Here is a 22,617-nt window from a genome sequence, read left to right as displayed (position 1 = left end):
TGAAAACTTCAAAATTTGTTTTTACTTCAATGCCGGATGACATCTTGTTCTGTGTGTCAGCATTACAGTGTTCAGAGCAGCAGCTAAAGAAAAGACAACGAATACATAAAGGAAGCATAATATTCATGAGAATTAGCATGTCGGAAACATCAACACAACCTTACCGGTGCATCCAGTCAAGCTAACGTGTTAAGCTAATTAAACAGAAGCGATAAGCTATTTGTGACAATATGTGTTTTAACGTGTCAACGGCCCCCTTCGGCACAATTGTCAAAGCTTCAAGAAAGCTGCAGTTGTTGGATGCTTACAACGCGGCCATTGTATCGTCACGTTTGATTTAATTATATAGTTAGAAGAAAGAAAGAGAGAGAGAGAGAGAGAGAGAGAGAGAGAGAGAGAGAGAGAGAGAGAGAGAGAGGTCCCCAGCGATAAAAGGTTTCTTTGTTCAGTCGGTAGAATCTCGTCTTTCTTGTCAGGGAGGATCCAATGACTACTGCAGTCAATTTGAACAACGCCTTTTATTTTGGCATCTTTTAAAACTACTCCATGAACGGCAGTTTCAGACTGAAGTGAGTGAAGAAAAATTTAAATTTTGCAGGATGGATGTTAGGAAGCAAGTACAGAGCACCCAGCGTGAACACACAGGGCTGAATCACAGACTGTAATCTGGGCGATATTATTCATCGATAAGCATTATAATCCACGGGGTCATGTCTGATCGTGAGTCATCACTCCAAAATGTGTGCATTGTGCACTAAGAAACATGTTTAGTCTGATTGATGATCGTGTTTATGATCTGATGATTGTGTGTTTTTTAGTAAATTGATAGTTTCTGTATTAATCCCATTGTTGTGGTTAACCCTGTGCATCATTTCCTTCTCGGCTTCTCTTTACTTTTGGTTTCTTGTGTTTGCTTCTCTGAGAATCATTTAACACGTTCTGTGGAGCATAAGAACAAAACGAAAGCTCACTCGTAGTAGCACAAATTTTTACACACACACACACACACACACACACACACACACACACACACACACACACCTGGAGAGAATGCAAAGACCTTGGGCCAAACGGGACAACAACAACAACAACAACAAAAAGAGAGCAAGTTTGTGTTTGTGTGAAACATCTGAGCTCAGCAGGAGAGACAAGTACAGGAAGGAGAAGGCGTACAAACAAAAACCAGCTCGTTCTCCACAGGCGAACATTGTATACATTGCTGTACATGCTAACTCAATGAATCCGTTAACGTTATTTTTCTGCCATTTTACTATAAAACACATAGTGGTGTACATTATAAAAAAAAAAAAGGCTTTCCTTTTTGAAAAAAGAGCAGAATTTGTCCTTCGTCAGCGCTTATTTGTTTGACGCGCGCCGACTCGGTTATGTATACATTATTTACAAATACAACCGTACAAAAATGTGTATTTCTCTCGTGTACATGTATTAAAAAAAACCAACAAATACAACAGATAGGTTCCATTTTGTCGTGAAATATTTCTGAAAGTACTTTAATACGCAGCGACAGAGAAGCTGAGAGACAGCGAGAAGGTGGGTTCACCTGACTCTTAAAGAGGACGTGACACTTTAAACAACATAAGATATGAATGAATGCAGTGCGCTACTATGATCGTGTTCAGGAGTTATCGCAAGGCACTGGGTCAACAGGTCTAGTTTCTCGTGGGTGTTGTCACCAAAGATCTTTACGTCTTTACGCACCGAATAATTGTATTATAACGCAACCCAGTCGCCAGGAAACAATCTGGCATCGTACGTTTCTGCAAACCACCGAGACTGTTGAATGTCATCGTTTCTGAACAAAAAAAATATATTTCATAGTTACGACCGTTATCAGTCTCGTATCGTGCTTGCAGAAATGTTGACTTTTTGGTTTCCAATGGGACATGAACAAGGTTCTCCTGGGTGAAAGTCCTGTGTTTGTTGAGCAGGAGTTAAAACTGACCTTCCCATTCAAATCAACGTAGCAAGATGGTCAGAGCGGCAGCCATTGTATGTGTACAGTTGCTTTTACGGACATTGTAGCTCGCTAATCTCCATATAAACTAACAGATTTACGGCAAACGCCGTTTTCAATTAATACCTAAAACGAGCAGTGGCGGAGTAATGTCACGAAGCGTGGAGAGCCAGACTACCTAGCTAACTAGCCAGCCGTCCAGAGCCGCATCTGCAAGATTTCTTTAAGTACTAGTCAAATGACCAAAGAAAACAGTGAAGTGTTCTTACTCCTGTTCTATTTGTATTGTTTCATGTTTTACTGACATGTTCCATATAAACTGTACAACTGTGCAGAAATGTTCATTAGAAATCTTTCCACATTGGCAGTCGCTAATTCAACCCCACTGCCGGACAAGAACATTGATGTTGTCTGCAAAATATCCAATGACAGACATTTTTTTTTTTACCTCTACTTCCAATTGTTGCTTGATAGATCATCTGCCTATGACAACTACACTATAGTTGTACTGTTAATGATACTTATAATAGGGTTTGAATAGAGCTAGGAAGCAGCGCTGCAGTGCTTTGGGATTGCATATAAATACGAAACAAGATCGAAGTGGTCTTGCCAAAGTGGTCTCCACCTAAAACACAGGAGAAGAGTTCAAACAACAACATGCTTTCATCATCTGAACCTGTTCAGATGAAAAACAAGTGTGCAAAGACATAAAGATCTTCACACGTTGGAGAAAACAGATGTTTTCGGCCAAGTAGCCTGCATTAAGCGGTGGAAATCGGACCCATCAGTGCTGTTATCTGTCCACAGGATCATAAGTTTGCCACTGAAATCATTAACAGAAATACATACGCGTGTTCACACAGAATATATGATGATTAAAAAGCAAAGCAAGAAGAGCGTCGTCCCAAACCGGGGAAGCTAAAGGGGTAAATAGGAAAACGACTCATCCTTTTTTTTGCAGAGTCAGGTGCCGTTAGCAGGGGTCGCTGCAGTCAGATGTGGCTAAAGGTCTTTGCATTCACACAAAAGGGAGAGATCGGTGATTGGGATGAAACGATGAACTGAAATCAGAGATTATGTTACTCGTTGATGCCAAAGAAAGTCTGTGTGATGTGCTTCTTCTTGCCACAAGTGCATGGACATAAGGCACAGGCACAGTTCCCCTCTTTCAACAGAGTGGCTCACAATAGTTTGTTTGTCCTTTTTTTTTTTTTTTTTTGTAAAAACGTCGCAGTGCAAGAAACAAGTAGGGTGACCACCGACGAGGTTAAAGCAGCGTACGTTGAACATTTATGACATAGGTTTTGCGCATTAACAGAAGTCTGACAGTCATTGTGTGAAATCAAAAAAACAGCTTTCTATTCAGATTATTAAAATCCAAAGATTACATCAAATAAAAAAACAACAAAAAAAAACAAAACTGACCAGTGGTTTAGTAGTTTGTGTGGCAGAACTTGTGCCAATGTTCACATCATATCCCAAGAAGTGTAAGAGCTTGGCGACACCTCTCCGCCACAACATGTTCAAATGTCAAAATCCAAGTTAGCAAAATAGTTGTTGTTAACACTGACTAAACTAATAATTCCCGCAAAGAACTGCCGCTAGCACTGGAAAGCTTATTTGAGTGGCAGTTGGGTGAGACGTGATATGATGTGAACAGTCATAGTTTATCATAATACACTTTAAACAGATCGTAACAAAGACCAAATGGGCTGAATATTCTGTGGGCTAATTTACCGATAAACAACTTCACCGTAATGTTGATTTAGACCTCAACAAAGAAAGACTTCCTGTCTGCCTTCTGAACTGGAATCAACTTTGTTCTGCTTTCAAGCATCATTTTTTTCTTTTTTTTTTTCACAAAATCCAAAATGGGGGGGGGGTCCATGTATTGTCACATTGGCACACTCACAGAACTTAATGCTTATACACACACATATATACGGCACATACGCTTCTGGATCTGGTATGTGTTCAGGCTGAAATGGCAGTTCATAAGAGGGTCTACCTTCCAAAAAAAAGTCCAGTGGATGTATTAAGAGAGCTGGAAACGGTGTCACCCCAGAGGCCATTGTACAATTTCAATCCATGAAGGTGTTGGTAAAACTTCCACAGAGCCTAGAATAGTGATTTTAACACCAGTGACACAATCCCAAAGTAAAGTCTAGAGGCCGAGTTAGCCGGTGGACTGGAAACCTTTTTTTTGTTTTTTTTGCTTGAGTGCCGGCCGAGCAAATTAATGGGTGCCATTTTGGTATCTAGTTCTTATAATACATCCATGACACGTCTTCATGTTCATTACACCATCTTATATTCTGAATAGTTGTGATTAAGGGCTTATAGCCTACATATGGGGCTTTAAAATGCCTAATGAACAACGGGAAAAGCATAAACCCTTCAGTTATCTCAGCTGGGGTAAGCATCAGAGAAGAACAAAAAAAAAAAAAAAAGAGAAGACGAGGGAAAAGGAGAAGAGGAATGAAGGGGAGGGGGAGTGGGCGGGGCCTGTTGCCATGGGTGATCACCCTAGTGATTCTCGTACTGATAATGCGCTTGAGGGAGAAAGGGAACAGATCAGTTTCTCTTCTCGTAAATCTCTGGAGATTTTCTTCTCAGTTTCTACCAGGAGGCTCCTACGAGCAAAGAGTGTCAATGTGTGTGTGTGTGTGTGTGTGTGTGTGTGTGTGTGTGTGTGTGTGTGTGTGTGTATGTACACCACGTACACCACATGTATACTGTGTGAATGCATGTCTGTAAGCTAGTGTGTGCATCTGCCGGATGTGTGTACGCTATTAATAAATAGCAGTGTCATGTATGACTGTATATATATAACCATTACTGTCCTTTTATTAAACAGCCAGTCAGTGTTCTATGTATATTCCAAATATGACCTCAGTTGTATAAAAAAGTTGTGAAAACCTGCAATGATTTTCTTTTTCTTCTTTTTTCTTTTTCTTTTATTCATGTAATTCAGTTTAAAAGCCTAATAACTCCTGCAGTGCTGTATGTATAAAGAGCTTAGAGAGACGTGTATGACACACATTGGAGAGTTTTAGTGTCCCATGATGCTCTAGATACTGTTTTTAAAGGTTTTTCCACTCTGAAACGTAGAAAATTAAGGGAGAAAATATCTTTTAGCATTGAAATATTGGCACAAAAGACCAGCTGTCAGGAGCTTGAATCCAAAATTTCTGGTACTGGCCTGTTAAAACATATCGGTTTAGCCTAAACATCAGTCTGATAGTGTAATTGTAATCCATGTGTATACATTAGTGTGTCTCAGGCAGTCTTTGTATCTAGTGTTTGCTGTTTATTGATCCTGGAGGCAGGCAATATGTGTACTTCTGTCTGTTTTTGCCCGTTTTTTCTTTCAGGATATCGGTGTATTTATTTATATTTGTATGTATCAGTCCTAAAGGCAGACATTGTTGCTGATCTGGCAGGTGGATCCGGTGCCGGCCTGGGACAGGAAAAGCCTCCCGTTGGGACAAACGCAAACCTCGTAGACAGTCTGCCTGTTCCCAGAGGACGAGGAGCTGGTGGAGGCCTTCCCCTCAGGCAGCCGCATCAGGCGAATCCTCCGAGCATCCAGAGAGATCTGGTGTAGAGGGAGAGAAAACTGGTGAAATTGGAAACGGGGGGGAAACACAATACGCAGATCTCCTGTCGGACAAATAGGAGGAAAAGGGAGAAATAGGCAGTTTGAGGTTGTTTAAGGGTATTAAATGTCATTCAAAGTCAATGAGAAGCAAAAGCATGTGAAAGGCTATATATGCAAATTGTCTGAGGGTCCTGAGAAGTGGCAGTCATTAAGATTTCAGTCCTGGGTGATTTGTCAACACCCTACTTACTGGTGGTAACAGCAACTGTGGTTTAAAAATTCAGGTCCCAGAATCAGATCATCAGATCTTTGGCTGTAATGTCTTGGATAACCAACTGGTGGTTAGTTGGGAACTGCTGGACAGAACTGGTAAACCAAAAAGAGTAGGGAGGATGAACTGGGAATGTATGACTGAGGCCCCCGTCTTCGAGGTCTTCAACTACCACCTCCATAATTTTTCGTGCAACCGAGGGGAGGGTTGGGACATGGAATCCGAGTGCAGCTACGTTCAAAACCTTCATTGTGGTTGCGGCTGCTAGGAGTTGTGGTCAGAAGGTTGTTGGAGCCTGTCATGGCGGCAAGCAGGCCGTCAAGCTGAAGAGAGTGTCTGGTTAGAGGACCTCAGAATTGCATCTCTGCTCTTTGCAGATGATGTGGTTCTGTTGGCTCCATTAGGCAATGACCAAGCACTATGAGTGAGAAGCAGTTGGGATGAGAGTCAATACCTCCAAGAGCTCCGTATGAACCCAGTTCTGCAGTGAAAAATACTTAGATCTTCCTCAAGTCACCTTGCAGCAACCAAGATTCATCAACTTTAAAATCGTTTCTCCGGTAACACATCTTTAAGTAGAGTTATAGCGGATTCAGAAAGTCTGATATATTAGGCTAAAGTTTGGACTCCTAAGTTGAATTATTGTGACTTTGGACATGTTACCCACTTGCCGTTTAAAGGACACGTCTAAGTTAAGTAGTTTCTTGTTGGTTTGATGGTGAATTAAGGTGTTTGGACTGAGGCCAGCCGCACAGGAATGTTCCGTCGATGGTCACGATGTGTAACTTCTGGCAGAAAACCAGCTACATCTCAACACGTCTTTAATCTCCCGAAAATCACCTCACCTCGATAAACATCTGCATCTGCATATGCTGCCCCTAACCTGTTCAGATCACAACCCCACATAATGTACAGCATGTTTGAGTCAGGATTCATGCAGACTAGGTCAATCATTTGCTTTCTTTATCGGCTAAAAACCTCCTCTTTTTTTCCCCATTCATCTTTACCTCGGCTCACCTCCGCTGAATCACGTGTCACGTGAAGCAAATCTCTTCACCCGCTCTGCATAGCTTAGCTTTTGTTTTTCATGTCAGATCTTCTATCTCACAGGGTTGGACTTGCGCAAATCGTGTCTGTGGCTCTTAACATCTACAACATTTTTGTTTGCATAGAATGTTAAGTGGTCACGATATTGAACTCAATAGCTGAATCTATCCATTTTCTCTGACATCAGATTTGATGTATTAGAGACGTATCAATCCATACTTACAGCGTATTCCAGCTCTTTTACACATTCATCGCACAGCGACAGAATAGCTGAGTGAGTTCAGTGAATGATGGAGGTTGTGTGCTGAATATGAAGCACACGAGTGTGAACTCGCAAGTGGCAGAGTAGCATACATGAGAAAAGTCACCCAGAATGCATCTGCTTGGCATCATCTCGATGGACTAACGTACAGGATAGGGAAGCGGGACTGTCACCAATAAAAATCATCAGTTTAAATCCCTGAAGCAGGAGACAAGATGTGGGTAAAGGGTAAAAGTAAGTCTTTTAAAGCCTGGAAACGTCGAAATGTATTGCACAAACTAATTTTCACTCTGGGATTCATGTAAGGACACTTCAAACACTAGAAATCAGCTGTGCATTGTCAGATACGTCCCGAGCAAATTACACATAAATTGTCGAAATATTTTGTTGACATAGACAAGGGTACAAACTGAGCATAACATAACTGTCTGCTGACTCCCGGGTCATTCATCTTGTCTCCCGAGGAATTAAAAAAGAGAGCAAAATACCAGAAATATTCATTCTGCAGCACCGCAACAAACACACATCCGCGCACACACACGCGCACACACGCAGCTACTCATCCACTCATTTTACTCCCTTCAACCCCACCATTGATTGGAACAAACTGCCTTTCTCCCACTGCACAGACACGAACCACTGCTGCATGAATCCCATCTATCTGCCCTCTCCTCCCTTCCTCCCTACAGGCCTCCTGGGGCTCATACAGAACTGGTATCTCACTGGCCGAGGAGAGGAGGAGCTCTCCAACCATAAAAAAAAAAAAAAAAAGGTAAAGGAGCCATTACCAGGCGCCTCTGGGAGGCATCGCCATCAAATGACCTGGAACACTTTTAAAGCAGAGTCTCAGCTGACTACCTCAGACAGCTGCTGTTGAACAGATCTTTCACCACGAGGGGCGGGACCGTGTGAGACACTGGGTGCAAGTGTGTGTGTGTGTGTGTATGTGTGACTAGATGATTTCATGTATGTGTGAAGCTGAGAGCGTGCTTGTTTGTAGTGAAGGACAAAAGTACTTCTGTATGAGGCAAGTAGAGGTTTTTACAGATTTTCACTGATAAAAACGCGATAGTTTAAAGACGTCTGTGTTGCAAAAGTAGAACGTTAGCGGAGCAGCGGCTGCAGTCCTCCATCACTGTCGACACAGGATGCGTTCAGCCACAGCGCTGAGCGTTGGTCAGTGTTGGTAAAGCGAACGTAGTCACCGTGACGTCACCCACTGGTTCGTGGGCTACCCGTTTTGAAGCCGTCTTGATTCTTTTTGCAAACAGAAGTGGCTCGAGAAAGTGAAGCTCTGCACAACCGGACGCTGTATTTTTAGAATCCAAAATGTTACAATCAACTTTCATGAAATATAAGAACACGAGAAATCCCAGACCGGACAACGCCGTGGTAGCAACCTGTCAATCACAAGGTAGCCCCGGCCTAAAGCATACTCTGCTTCATGGTCTAATTGACTCTAAATGGGCCTATATAGTTTACAAAATCATGCTGCATTGAAGGAGACTTCTTGCATTGGCTTCACTTTTCAGAACCAGGGGTTGCCTCCTGGGCTGAAATGCCTCCAGTGTAGACGAGCCTTACAGAGTCCACACAGAATTTTGGAGGGAGGAAAACAATTACCTTGAATCACAGCTGGGTGTTTTTAGGTGTGCCACAGTACATCGCTGCTTTGCACGGTGTGGGAGAAACATGTTGTCACCTCTGGTTAGACTGGGTGAAGTTTACCCCTTTTAGAGAACATGCATGTGTAATTGATTGTCCGTTATGTGACGCTGAGTGGCTTCAGGTGTGTGTGAGTGTCTATTTCTGGATCCGCTTGCGTGGTTTGTTGGTGTCTAATGACCAAAAGCCTTGGCAATTGCTGAGAGAGAGAGAGAGAGAGAGAGAGAGAGAGAGAGAGAGAGAGAGAGAGAGAGAGAGAGACAGAGAGACAGACAGAGAGAGAGAGAGAGAGAGAGACAGAGAGAGAGAGAGAGACACAGAGAGAGAGACAGAGAGAGAGAGAGAGAGAGAGAGAGGGGGAGACAGAGAGATAGAGAGAGAGACAGAGAGAGACAGACAGAGAGAGAGAGAGACAGAGAGAGAGAGACAGAGAGAGAGACAGAGAGAGAGAGAGAGAGAGACAGACAGAGAGTGAGAGAGACAGAGAGAGACAGACAGCGATAGAGAGAGAGAGAGAGAGAGAGAGAGAGAGAGAGAGAGAGACAGACAGAGAGACAGAGAGAGAGAGAGAGAGGCTGTGTGTGTGTGTGTGTGTGTGTGTGTGTGTGTGTGTGAGTGTGACAGAGGTTTGACAAATGGACATTTGCAAAACTAATGGAGTGTGAGAACGTGATTCTAACTATATGAATTGACCATCATGAGTTCCACAGCCTCACTTTCGACCACACACCCGTGACAACTGCAGGGACATGAGGTGTGGGCGTGGCTACTTTGGTTAATTTTAATTGGAGCAAACTGAATCCAAGGGCGTCTTGCAGAAACAGTCTCTCTCTCTCCTCGTCCATCTCATATCAGAGCTCGTCTCAACGTATGGAAATGTTTTTGTGGGAAACTTTTAAACACTTTCTTCTCCCTAATCCTCCTTCGCTGATTTGAACAGATCTGACATGACATGACTGGTGCAACCTAAGGTGGGAAATCCTTTTATCAGCACAGCCGGCTGTGATGAATGTGAGGACTGATGTGTGTAACGAATCAGGGGATGGCTGGAGGAATTTAGGAGCAGGGAGGAAAGGATGAAAGAAGCAGCATGAGGATGAGAAGTGCATTAGCTAAAAGGGGGAACCAAAATGATGGTAAATAGGCAAAGTTGAAGACAGAAAATAGGACAAAGGAAGTAAGAAGGGGACAAGACATGTCAGGAAGCTGGAAAAGAGGATTGATGGAAAAGAGAAAGTAAGCATGTGAAAGAATTGGTGATTGAAAGGAGGATGGGCGGAGAAAAGAACGAGAAAAACAATCAACTTCTGTTCTCGATTTTCCTGCTTCTCAGTGAGGCTCTTTCAGATTCTGGTGGACGGCCAGAATGTGGGGAAACTGCCACCAGCCAATAAGCTAAATGATGGTCCATTTTGGCTGAGGGAGCTAACAATTGTTTGGATCGCTGTTTGCTAAAAATACGTTTGGACAGCAGAAATATTGAATCGAGATACAGGCCCATTAGCCAATATGGCCGGAGGACAAGAGAAGTTAAGAAATTAATTTCTCAACTTGTCAGTACACAGAGCGGAAGGTTTGGTCGAAGTAAGGGGACTGCAGTTAACGGCAAATTTCCCGGACAAATCTAGGTGTTGTTACCTTCACAGCTTTTGTCATCCAACAAACAACTTAATGAAAGGTTATGAAAGGTTAATTTGCGCTACTGATTGACTCACCTCTCCGTCTTTGGACTCCAGTCGCAGCTCGTTCCTGCAGATAGCCTGGATGTCTCCTGCCTCAGCCAGGATCTGGATGCCTTTAGGAGCCTCCATCACTAGGGAGCGAGTGGGAGACTCGAGTCTGGGAAGAGTCAGAGGAAGAACAGCGGCGTTACCGATAATGTTTCCACCAAAACGTTTGAGTAGGACAGCTATCTTTCAAGCTTTCGGTCAAGCTTTCTTTTGTTATGATCGTCAGTAGAAAATTGGAATTGTTCCATTTTGTTCCATATGATTTGTGTGAAACGGCTTTATTGAACAAGGTCCTGTAAACTAGAGTCACGGTTCTGAAGCAGTCTGTTTATGAGGCTGTTTAAGCCGTCATTCTGACACTGTGCAGGACGTAGCAACAACAAAAAAAAAACAACACTTTGGGGATCATGGAGGGGAAACAAAAATGGCCCCCGGTCTCAACGTTTGAAACTTAAATTCGTCCTCGCAAAGATACACGTGCAAGAACACCCTTCGAGGACCACCACCATGAATGGAGTAGAAATTGAGTGGATCTGACACTATGGCCCACCTGCACGCTGTGCCGGCTTAGACATTTCTCTGCGAGGATTAAAAAGCAGCCCACTCCTCTTCACATCTTGACAAAACCACTCAGAGCCACGAGCCGATCTTTACGGGAAGCAGCAAAGGTGTCAAAACGCTTCAGTAGACTCAGACCTGCAGAGGAGGTCTCTGTAGACTTCCTGTCTTCCTGTCACCACGGCAATTGTGGAAAAAAATACGTGATGTTTTCTCCGTAGGGAAAGTTTTCATTGATATCGCACACACACACACACACACACACACACACACACACACACTGTATTATTCAGCTGGGGGATTGTGAGCTTTAGTTCTGAGTGAGGAGCTGCTTTTAAAGGTTCTGTTTATATGCACATATACAGTATATGAGTCAATCATCTTCGCCAGAGTTCTGGGTCCACCTAAGAATTTAGATGTGTACAGTGTGTGTCATGTGTTTATTCTGTTGATTGGTTGTCAACATGAAGACACAAGAGCCTCCTATGTAACAATATCATAAGAGTCATTCCATTTTCAGCTTTTGTTTTTTTGAGAAATGAAGATGTCTTTCTGTGATTTTGGCACGGCGGATGGCTGAGATACTACGATACCCGCGAGCCTCAGCCGCCAAAGCTTTGGAGAAGAATCCAGTCAGAGGGGAGGGACTACCAAGACCCGCTGGGCCCGGGAGGCAAGCGACTCAGCCAAGGCAGCTCACGTATTTAATCCCGGTTGTTGCAGCTACTGGGAATACGTGTTAATGTGCAAGGCCAAAGCAAAATGGAACATGTTGTTGCGCTAAATTAACCAAAGTTTAGTAAAATGAAGTTTTATCAAATATCATGAATGCTAATTCTGTCCAATCTTTTACAAATGTAGATTAAAGGTAGCTTAAGCAGCGGAGAAAACAGACCAACAACGGTAAGCTTTTTTAACATTTTGATATGCTATTTCATCATTAAATTCCCTTCGGAGAATTTTTTAGGCTGGAATTCAACTGCATCATTTTAAATATTCACATCAAATTGTGGTGAAATGATGGTGAGAGGAAAACCCGCTGCAGGCGCTAGCTAGCTCGCTGTCCAGTCTTGCTGCAGTGATTCGCATTGACAATCCAGTAGCTGCAACAACTGGGAACAAACGCACTTGAGCTGCATGAGCTGAGTCGCTCCTCACGGGCCTGTCCAGTTCGTAGTGCTGGTTAGCATCGTGGCTAAGGCTAATGCTAAGGCTAGCCTTTAGCAAATGCCTGGAAGGACTGGAAGGGTACAGCCAGTTAAGAGGCAGAGTAGGACTTCCCGCAAGGCAAACTGGGTAAGCGCGGCGCCCAGTGAGCCGTGATAGTCTCTCCCCAGTCAGGTGCGACAGTAGTATAGCAAATCTCAAAGTACTATGTTGTTGCTAATACGAAACAGAAACCGCACAATAGCTGCTGCAGTCCTGTAAAAACAACAGGACTGCTGCTACATTTGAATGGGACTTTTTACGCGTCTGTGCCCACGACCTCAGACTGTAAACATGTATTCACAAATCTTTATTCTAGTACTTTACTTTGTGTGTCGCTATAAAACAGCACTTGTATTGCACAAGATGCTTAACGCTAAAAAATACGAACCACAATTTTGTTTTACAATACGAATCTCTTAACTTGCACATGGCAACAATAACAAATACAGCTGTTTGCAGGTCTCTTGAATGCTCCAAATGTCACAGAACAGGAAAAAATAGAAACAGGCTTAGTATAACAAAGTTGCATCAGCGAAAGTAACAGAGCAAGAGAAAGTAGAACTATCTTATTTCTAATGTAATCCCCTGTAGTCAGCTGGTGTCATTCTCTGAATATGCTCCTGGCAGGTGAACAAAGTCACCTATAAGCAGTGACCTGAATTCCCCAGAGCATGAGGAGAAGAGCTGCTGTAACGTAGCTGGTTGCACTGTTACTGATAGTAACTGTTGAAACAGGGCAGCAGCTAACTTTACTTCAGTTTCAGCAAAGTAAAATAACACAATATGTCAAGAACCTCCGTTTGAGTTCAAACTCCGGTTATCTGGCAGGAGAAAATGTCAGGGTGGAGGAGGAACATTTTTTTCACCCCGATGAAGCACTTTGGATGGGATCTTTATTGTCTTGTTGGCTTATTGGCTCTTAGTGTTGGGCATTGATACTGTTAAAAGTAACTTGTTACATTACGACGTTACAGCCATTGAAAAGTAACTCGTTAGGTAGATTTGTGTCTTTATTACGCAAACAAAAAAATATGTTTTGAAAGCAAATTTCTCGCACTGTAATCAAAAATCAAGTTTGTAAGTGAAAATATATAAACTGAGAATAAATTATTTGTTAGTTTTGCTTATGAAACTATAATTTTTGGTTGCAAAACAAAAACCTTTGCTTTCAAAACCAAAAGCTACGCTTTCAAAACCAAAACCAAAACCAAAACGTAAAGCTACGGGTTGAGTTTGGACGTAGTGGGCGGGGCATACGCTGCTGAATGAGCCAGGAGTTTCTATTGGTGGGTTGGACTTACGTCACATGCACGCAGAAAGTGAAGCTTCATGTCAACAACACCTCATGTCGTTCTTTAAAAAAAGAGACTCTACGACACTAACAACATGAAAACAAAGTGAAGTGCTACCAGAGCAATATAATGTCAACTTACCTCCATGCCGCTCATCACAGTAACCTCTACAGTGGAAGTAGATGCCGGGATCCAAGTCGAACCCACCAATAGAAACTCCTGGCTCATTCAGCAGCGTATGCCCCGCCCACTACGTCCAAACTCAACTCGTAGCTTTACGTTTTGGTTTTGGTTTTGAAACCGTAGCTTTTCGTTTTGAAAGCAAAGGTTTTTGTTTTGCAACCAAAAATTATAGTTTCATAAGCAAAACTAACAAATAATTTATTCTCAGTTTATATATTTTCACTTACAAACTTTGTAAGTGAAAATAAGAGAAATTTGCTTTCAAAACATATTTTTTTGTTTGCGTAATAAAGACACAAATCTACCTTCATATGTAGCCTACTGTTCATTTTTAAAATATTGACTCTACTGTCCTTTTCCCTTTTGTATTGCCCCCCCCAGTATTTTATCTAAAAGTATATTTGTAAAAAAGGGCTGCGAAATTGTAGAATGAAAATTGTCTGTTTATTTCAAATTCACCATAAGGCCAGCAGAGCCTAACCGTACAACTTGTCAACACAAACACTTTAGCTGTGACCGACAGCTGCTCGACGGGGAGTTGAAGCAGAGTCCAGACCTTTAATAAGAGAGGCGGTCCGTCTGGAACCCTGAGAAAACAACATGCCCACCGCAGGGAATTTGATCGACGTAAAGGTATACCGTAACGTACAATGTGCTTTGAAGTAACACAGATCATTACAGCAGTTATCTGTGGTGCCTCTTCCAAATAGTTCCTTCCAAAGGCTCAGTTTATTGAGGTGTTTCAGGAACTATATTCAGTTCACTCTCACGGATGCTCCGCTCGAAGTTACGACGACGGGAAGACATGGCGACCGAAAGCCGACAAAACGTGACAAAACCTCCGCTGATTAGGAGGGTGAGCAAGTTTCCAAATTAAAACTTTAATCTCCTTTGCATTACCCTTTGCTCTCTGCACCACAGAGGGTTAAGCCTGAACACACATTAATTACAGTGTGCGAAACACGGCGATTAATCAAACGCACATCATCTAGCGCCTCATCGTCGTCGCTTGATTTTCAGTTGTTCAGTTGAAAGACCGAATTTAAAAAAAAAAAAAAAAAAAAAAAAAAACGAGCGCTCGATTAAATTGGATTAATTAGCAGTTTTCCGTCTTCTCTCCTCCAAACACATCGGGCCGATCACTCACCCGGCCAGCTTGTTTTATTTTAGGTTCCTCTGTCTGTGCCTGCGTCAACAGTGCTGACACAACCCATTAGTATTCTCGTTAACCGATGCCACCGGAGGGCGAATAAAAAACAAATTAGAGCCCGGCGCAATTTAAAACTGTTGCATCTGGACATTCAGTGAACATGGTTGAGACTTTAATCCTACGCTTTGCAAGACAAAGAGGGCAAAAAAAAAAATAATAATAATAATTCGTCCCACGGAGGTCGTGGTGAGAATGATGAAAGGTTTCAGAAAAGCTCAGGGATACGTAGAGCTCTGGCGTTCCGAGTGGAAACACGGAGTTTGGCGGTGGGCGTCTTCAAAAACATCCGACGAGCCATTTTTTTTTTTTTTTTTTTTTTTTTTTTTGTGGACGCTGCCTTTTACCCCCCCCCCCCCCCCCCCCCCCCTGTTCATCCTCATCAAGCTCGGTGGCAGTCGGAGGCCGTGAAAGCCTCACAGGTCATCTTTTGGATGTACTTGGAGAAGGAGTGATCTATAATTACAAGCAACTTCTGTGGCTCTAGGTTGAGCTACCTGGGTCCTCACCCCTACAAAAGAAATACTGTAAGAGGAGGAAGAGAGAGGAAGTTTCTACGGAATTGAAAAGAGGTATTCAGTGTTTGTGGATGAGAAGGCCTCCCTCCTCTCTCATCCTCCCTCTTTCTCCCTGGTTGCTCCGCGGGGGGGGGGGGGTGGGGGGGGTTCAGGCCACGGAATACTTCTGTCCCATATGACTTTTCATTTCCTCTACACAGTCCCCGCGAATAATTTTACCATTTCCTTCACTTTTTTTCTGTCTCGTTATATATATATATATATATATATATATATATATAATATAAACAGTTTTTCATATTTCATAATAAAAATCGAGATTTAACTATGAAAACTGGAAGCTATTAGCGTACAAAACAACGTCAAGAATGCCATGTGCATTATTAACAAACCGGAAAGGTGTTTCTGTCTCCTGCTTATTCTGCTGCTTTACATTTGTCTTTGCTTTCTGTTTTTTTTTTGTTTTTTTTAATCTTATTTCCCTGTTCTCACCTTTTTACTTTTATGGATGCCACGAACTAATCTCCCCGCAGCGATCGATAAAGCTTCACCTTTGTTCTCCCTCTTGTTCTCTGTTTCACTTTCGTACGTTCTCCTCTTACCCTTTTCTCTGTATTTTTTTTCCTGGCGGCATTTCATATCTGCAACCGGGGTCAAAGGTTAACATCGTGTAGCACCAGAACTCATTGGAGGCTTTTGACGACAGAAAATGTAAACTTGCGCTTGTCTGGGACCCGCGGGGCAGCTTTTCGCACTCTCCGTCTCCTTTGTCCTTGGCGACGACGCCTTTCTCCACATTTTCCCGTCGCCGCTTCCTGTGCGGGCTGCGAGCACAGCGGTCGCAACGGTTTGCCGTTGTCAACACATAAGCGACGGTGAGATGAAATGGGCCGCCGTCGCCGCCACGCGGCAAATCATAGGTTAAATGGCAATCTCGGGCCGACGCCGGCGCAGCTGATTGCTTCGCGAGCAGCCGGACACTCTGCCGGGGGAAACGCGCCGTCCGCTGAATTACTGAGATCAGTGCAAGCTGGAGGTGTGGAGGACGACGATGGGAGAGGGGAGGGGGAAAAAAAAGAAAGAAAGGTGTGACATTAGGCGGGACAGAAAGGGAAGGGGAAAATCAGGAGAGGAAGAGCAGTGTCATGGATATGGGCCCTTAGTTTGCTAACCTATTCTAACGCTAATGCGCTAAGGTGCTAATGGTGAAAGCTAGCAGCGGACGAGCTCTCTTTTGCAGTAATGTAATACGCTGCCCATTATTTCTAATGGGAATATGTTTTTTTGGCCCAGATTCCTGTTCTTTGGTGTCTCTGTATTCTTTTTTTTTTTTTTTTTTTTTTTTTTTTTGGTTAACTGCTTATAACGGCGCCGTGCAGTTTAATGCTGCGATAAATCAAACAGCAAGGTCAAACAAGAGAGACTATGAGTGAAGTTTAGGATCAGAGATTAATATGGGAGACGCAAAGTGAGCACAATAAAACAAAAAAAAAAAAAAAAAAAGGACGCGAGAGCGCGTGAGGAGAATGAAAGAAGAACGAGAGGAGAATGAAAGAAGAACGAGAGAAGACGAAGGGCAGAGGGATGAGAGGAGAAGAAAGAGGACCAGCGGATCAGGCTTGGGAAGGAGGGCTGAGGGAAAGACGGAGGATCAAGGTAATTGAGGCAAGAAGAAGAAGAAGAGGAGGGTGGAGGGTTAAGTGAGGGCAAAGTGAGGATGAGGAGGGACCGCGAGAGAGGAGCAGGCATTGATATGGAGAGGGGAGATTGGAGAGGCGAGGAAGACAAGGAGAGGGAGAGGATACAGAGGAGAAAGAGCTTCAGGCAACGTTCACCGAGTCTCTGATCTCTCTGACGCGGACCACTGAGGTTTGGTTCGCAGGGCGACGGCTTCTTCCTCTCTCACGATCACTGTGTTGTTGAGGTGCGATAGAGACAGGTGTTGCTGCCGAGGACAGTAAACGTAGGAGACTGTTTAAGGTCAAGCGTGTTCCACTGATAGACTTGAGGTGGTAATAGGACAAGATCAAGGCTGCAGTCGAAACAGTCTTTTTCTGCTTACGACGTTCCCTGACTGAGTGGGAGGGCCCAGAAGCCATCAGAAAAGTGGCGGCGAGAGGCGTGAGCGCCGGAAAATTGACGCGATCCACGCGAAGGCTCCACAAGTGGGTCGTGGCGCTTGGCTGTGCACTTCAGAATTTTTGTGAACTGGGCTCAACGCGGTCACAGCTTTTCAGACGCGACCGTCAAATGCTCTTTATGATGTATTTAATACTTTGAATTCAGGGCTTGTATAAAGGCAATAAAGTAGTCCATGGATATGAAATATGAGTTTACAGTTAATTACAACTGTTTTTTTTGTCTTTGTATTGGGATATTTTACATGTACCATATAAAATTTGCCTACTTTGCATTTTTTTGCCTATTATTTTAAATTAAAAATGATGCACCGTGTAAACCGACATTAGTCCCCCAACCTTTCAGTTCTCTTTTTTTCCACAGAAATTACTGATTTACTTCCGTCATATAACTATACCTGAGCTGTCTATACTGTTGTTTGCTGCACTCCATAAACATGATGCGAACATACGGGATAATATTGAACTCTGTGCTCAGTTTCAATCTCGGCACAGTAATATGGCATGGAGCGAAGATTGCAGGGCACTAAAAACTGTCCAATACGGGAAGAGCCAAGGGACAAACATCGCCAGATTGACTTTAGGTTGAGTCGCTCAAAGTTTTCATGATGTGAAAACTTTTAGTTTCTCAGCTCCTGCTCCTGCTCATTTCACCTGAAGAAGAAGGAAAAAAAAGAAAAAGAAAAAAAAGAAGACCCTCACAATTCTTCTCGCAGCTGTTTCCACCGCTTCCATTTTTGTTCCCTCGCAGTCCCACGTTCACTGTCCTTCTTATTGCTCCATTCTTTATTCCTTTTTATCTGCGCTCTGAATTGGCCGGGACATAAATCAAGGTGAACTATCAAATTCCCCCGACGCTGCCATTTCACTCTCACAAAGGTGTTTGTCAGACGCAAGGACACATCCTGTTGACAAGGCATTACCTCCCAGATGGATATGACGGCTCCCTGTCAATGTGTGTGTTTGTGAGTGTGTGTGTCGGGGTGGGGGGGGGGTGGGGGGGGGGGGGGGGGTTAACGCGATATCCCGAAATGGGGTTTGAATCCTCGATTACTACCTGCCAAAAAGGGGTTGGGAGAGATTACAGTAAGATTGGATTTTAGCCACGCACCGACGAGCTCGCTCCACTTTTCTGATATAATTGGATAGTTTGGGCCATATTTCATTCTCAATTGACTGCTTGTCACCAAAAGATGCATAAACACTGGGGAGGAGGAAAAAAAAAATGGAAGAAAAAAAAAAACAAAAAAACAACAACAACAACCCACATTGCCCTAGACTGTGACTGTCAAATTAGACGGACGATCACATGACGAGGGGCTTCGGAGCAGCGCTCAGAAATGATCCTGACGGGAACTCTTAGTTGTTGTTTTTTTTCTCACCGTCTTTATTATTCGAAATGATGATTTTTTTGAAAGGAAGTCAGCAGTGATTGATGAATCACGGTTCATCTCGCCGCACACGCCACTGAAATACCGTTATTAGATATTTGTCATCAAAGTCCTTCTCTGTCCAAACCCTAATTCTCGTCACGCTGCGTCTCTTCTCTGTCAAAATAAAGCTCAATTTTTCTCATTCCTCGTCTTTCTTCTTTTTTTGTCTCCGTACCGCTCGTCTATCTAGGTCTGCATCTGACAAAAAAAAAAAACAAAAAAAAATGAGTCCTCTATTCTATTTTTGCTCTCTCCTGTTTTGCCCGTCTCCTATACTTTGTCCTTTCAAGCTCTTTCATTCTCGCTCACGTCCCTTTTTCTTCCCCCTCACTTCCTCCCGTTCTTTAATCTTCACACTTTGTACTTCAGTCATCTCTTTCTTTCCTTTCTCTCTTTCTAGAATTTCTTATTTTCACCTCACAGACACTTTCCATCTCCGCCTCTCTCTTTTACTTCAGATCAAAATAATGTTACAGTGTTGCAAAGACGATTTAGGGTTCTGCTTGAAATTTGAATGGAGATGGTATTAGCAGGGTGCTCTGTATGACTGCTGTAGTGTATCTGTTGAGGCACCGAATCCACATTATTTAGCTGTATATACAAATATGCTTTGAGGGAAATACAATGCAAAGATTCCTTATAAAAAAATCGGTGAATTAAGAAGAACATTTTAGTTGAACAGAAGTGCAAAATGTTCATCGCAAATGTTTTTTTTGAGGATATACATTCAAGAAGGAAAACCTTAATAATGAAGCTATTATTAACCATATTGAAGGAAACCTATTGGTGCGTTCAATAGGTTCATGAAATAATTCATAAATAGTAATCAAACACCAGGTCTTGGTCTGAGAACAACCTCTTCCTTTACTGTCAGTGTAAGAACGACCGGCTACGTTAGGCACTGGAACACATGCGGCTAAAGCACAGCTAAACTCACGGGTTGAGTGACGTCAAATAACGGTTTCATCCAGTGAAAAACAAAAAAAAAAAACTCATCCGCGGCAAATTTCATGACAAACTGGCTGCTGGATTAAGGGTCTTGGTTAGACTTTGGGCATTTGGCTCAGTGATGGCTGTGGGTCAAAGGTCAGGGCTTCACCTAAATGAACAAAATCTTTTAGACGCAAGAATGGCCAACAGGTGTTTTGATGGTTGTCGTTACATTTACTCCGTTACGGCAGCCATTTTTTAAATAAATTGTACTTCCAAGAGTATTTGTTCAAACTAACTTGAGTACATTTGTAATTCTACTGACTGAAACCACCAAACATTGAGCAATAGGCAATTTTGACACACACACACACACACACACACACACACACACACACACACACACACACACACACACACACACACACTGAACCTCTCCATGTTGTTTTTGTTCAAAGAGAATTTTTCGATTGTCTGGTTCTGGTTACGGCACTGTTACGTCAATTTCCATGCACTTCACTTTTGTTGTCGCCTGTTGAGAACCCGCTTGAGCGTAATAAAGTGAAATGTGATGAAGTTACTTCTTGAGTAGTCTTAGTTCTCTTACATACTTATGTTGAATACACTGAGTGTAAGTCGCTTTGGATAGAAGCGTCTGCTAAATGACTGCAATGTAATGTAATGTCTTCTTTTCTTCTTTCTCCTTTACTGTCACACAGCACTGTGGCTTTGTTCTTCTTCTTTCTCTCTCTCTCTCCCCCTCCCTTTCTCTCTCTCCCTCTCTCTCTCTCTCCCCCTCTCCCTCTCTTCTTCTCTCTCCCCCTCCCTCTCCCCCCCCTCTCTCTCTCTCTCTCTCTCTCTCTCTCTCCCTCTCTTCTTCCCTCTCTTCTCTCTCTCTCTCCCTCTCTTCTTCCCTCTCTTCTCTCTCCCTCTCTTCCTCTCTCTCTCCCTCTCTCTCTCCCTCTCTCTCTCTCTCTCTCTCTCTCTCTGTCTCTCTCTCTCTCTCTCCCTCCCTCCCTCTCCCCCTCTCTTTCTCTCTCCCTCCCTCTCTCCCTCCCTCTCCCCCCACTGTCTACGATGTCTCTCTCTCTCTGCTCTGATTGACTGTCATCACATCTGACAGCGCAGCCAGGAGAAAGATGATAAACAAGACGTTTACATCAAGGAGACATCCTTGGCTGTCCACGCGGAACAACACACACACACACACACACACACACACACACACACACACACACACACGGACAGGATACTAGCACGACAGAGGAGAGCGAGGGAGGATGCAGCCACACACACACACACACACACACACACACACACACACACTCTGTCAGAGTTAAATTTGACTGAAGCCCGTCATGGGGCAGAAAACCGGTGACACCTGACAGGGTCCACCCAAAACCTCGTGATTATCAAACTCTCAGGCTGGACAGGTGGCTGTGACTTGGTCCCTCATGGCAAATCTGTGGTCAGCATGGCTTTTTTTTTTTTTTTTTAAAGCTTATTCAAGAGCGTGGTCTTCCAATTGTAGAGCATGACAGATGATTTCGCGTTCAGATTTCGTAGCGCTTTCCCTGGAAACCCTGTCCTCGCTCTGATATAAGACTAAGTAAAGAATGGAATGAATCAGTGGCTCTCCGGAGAGTGAACTCCGGTTGAATTCTTTGCTTGAAGATTAAACTGATTCCGATTCCAGTGCTTTCTTCAAACATCAGCGGCTCATTTCCACTCATTCCCTGCCAGATTGTCAACGTTGCTTCATGCTTCGTATCTGTACCCGCCTGTCTACACCCTTTTCCGGCCCCATTCTGGTTACTTTCAGTGAGCTCCGATATTTTCACCTGGTCAATTAATCATTGAACCGCATTTGAATCCTCCTCCCGCTGCTGCCTGAACTTGTGAATCAGCAGTTCGTTTCAGCTCCTGTCTCTGTTGTGGTTCCAACTCACTGCTCTCATTATTGTGACTTCCAGCCGAAGCATGTTCTCCATTTCTAGTCCCAAAAACTCAGATAAACAGACTGTCCACCACCTGCCCGGCTCCAAATGGCCCGACGTACGTATAGTTACTACCCGGTGAACATAGAGAGAGGAGCATTTAGCTGCTGAAGAGACAGATGTTTTCCTCAGGAGTTGGTGAAAACGAAATACTGAACTTATATTAATCTGGTGGCCAGAAGCACAACGCCAGTTTGCTGACACAGGTGAGATCCAGTGACCTTTTCATTTCTGTGACGGCACATAAAAGAGCCCATTCATCAGGAATTCAGAACGAGTATACAACTGTATTTAAGGTTAATGCAGATGAAGGAAATGCAACCAAACATTATGCATCCTCATCTGGCTCAGAGTCCGATGCTCTCCTGGTTCTAACGCTTGTTTCCCTCTGTTTTATAAAGTATTTCTCGAAAAAAAATAAATGTGAAATAATTACAGCTTTTGTTGTAGCTGATGGATGAAGCATGCAGTTTGGTTTTTGTAATTGATGAAACTGGATTCACGGATTATTGAGCAATAATTTGGTAAACAAAAAAAAAAACACAAAAAAAAGCTGTCCTTCCAAGAAAAACAGCACATTTTCAGCAAATGCCCAACAATA

At 43.2% G+C, this 22,617-nt stretch overlaps 1 protein-coding gene across 1 annotated transcript in view; it reads right to left on the bottom strand.

Moving 5' to 3' along the window:
• Positions 1-499: 499 nt before the first annotated feature.
• Positions 500-22,617, bottom strand: part of sgcd (sarcoglycan, delta (dystrophin-associated glycoprotein)) — a 66,107-nt gene continuing 43,989 nt past the window's right edge. Inside the window, exons 5-6 of the mRNA XM_068716628.1 lie at positions 10,537-10,660; positions 500-5,573 (exon numbers count right to left, since the gene is read on the bottom strand). Coding sequence (XP_068572729.1) covers positions 5,388-5,573; positions 10,537-10,660 — 310 coding nt within the window. The 3' untranslated portion in view covers positions 500-5,387. The remainder of the gene's footprint in view (positions 5,574-10,536; positions 10,661-22,617) is intronic.

The sequence above is a fragment of the Cebidichthys violaceus genome, unplaced genomic scaffold (genome assembly GCF_023349555.1).
Source record: "Cebidichthys violaceus isolate CVI_PGR_0920_01 unplaced genomic scaffold, fCebVio1.0.p SCAF_20, whole genome shotgun sequence".
Taxonomy (NCBI): domain Eukaryota; kingdom Metazoa; phylum Chordata; class Actinopteri; order Perciformes; family Stichaeidae; genus Cebidichthys; species Cebidichthys violaceus.
This window is presented reverse-complemented; position numbering and strand designations above follow the sequence as displayed.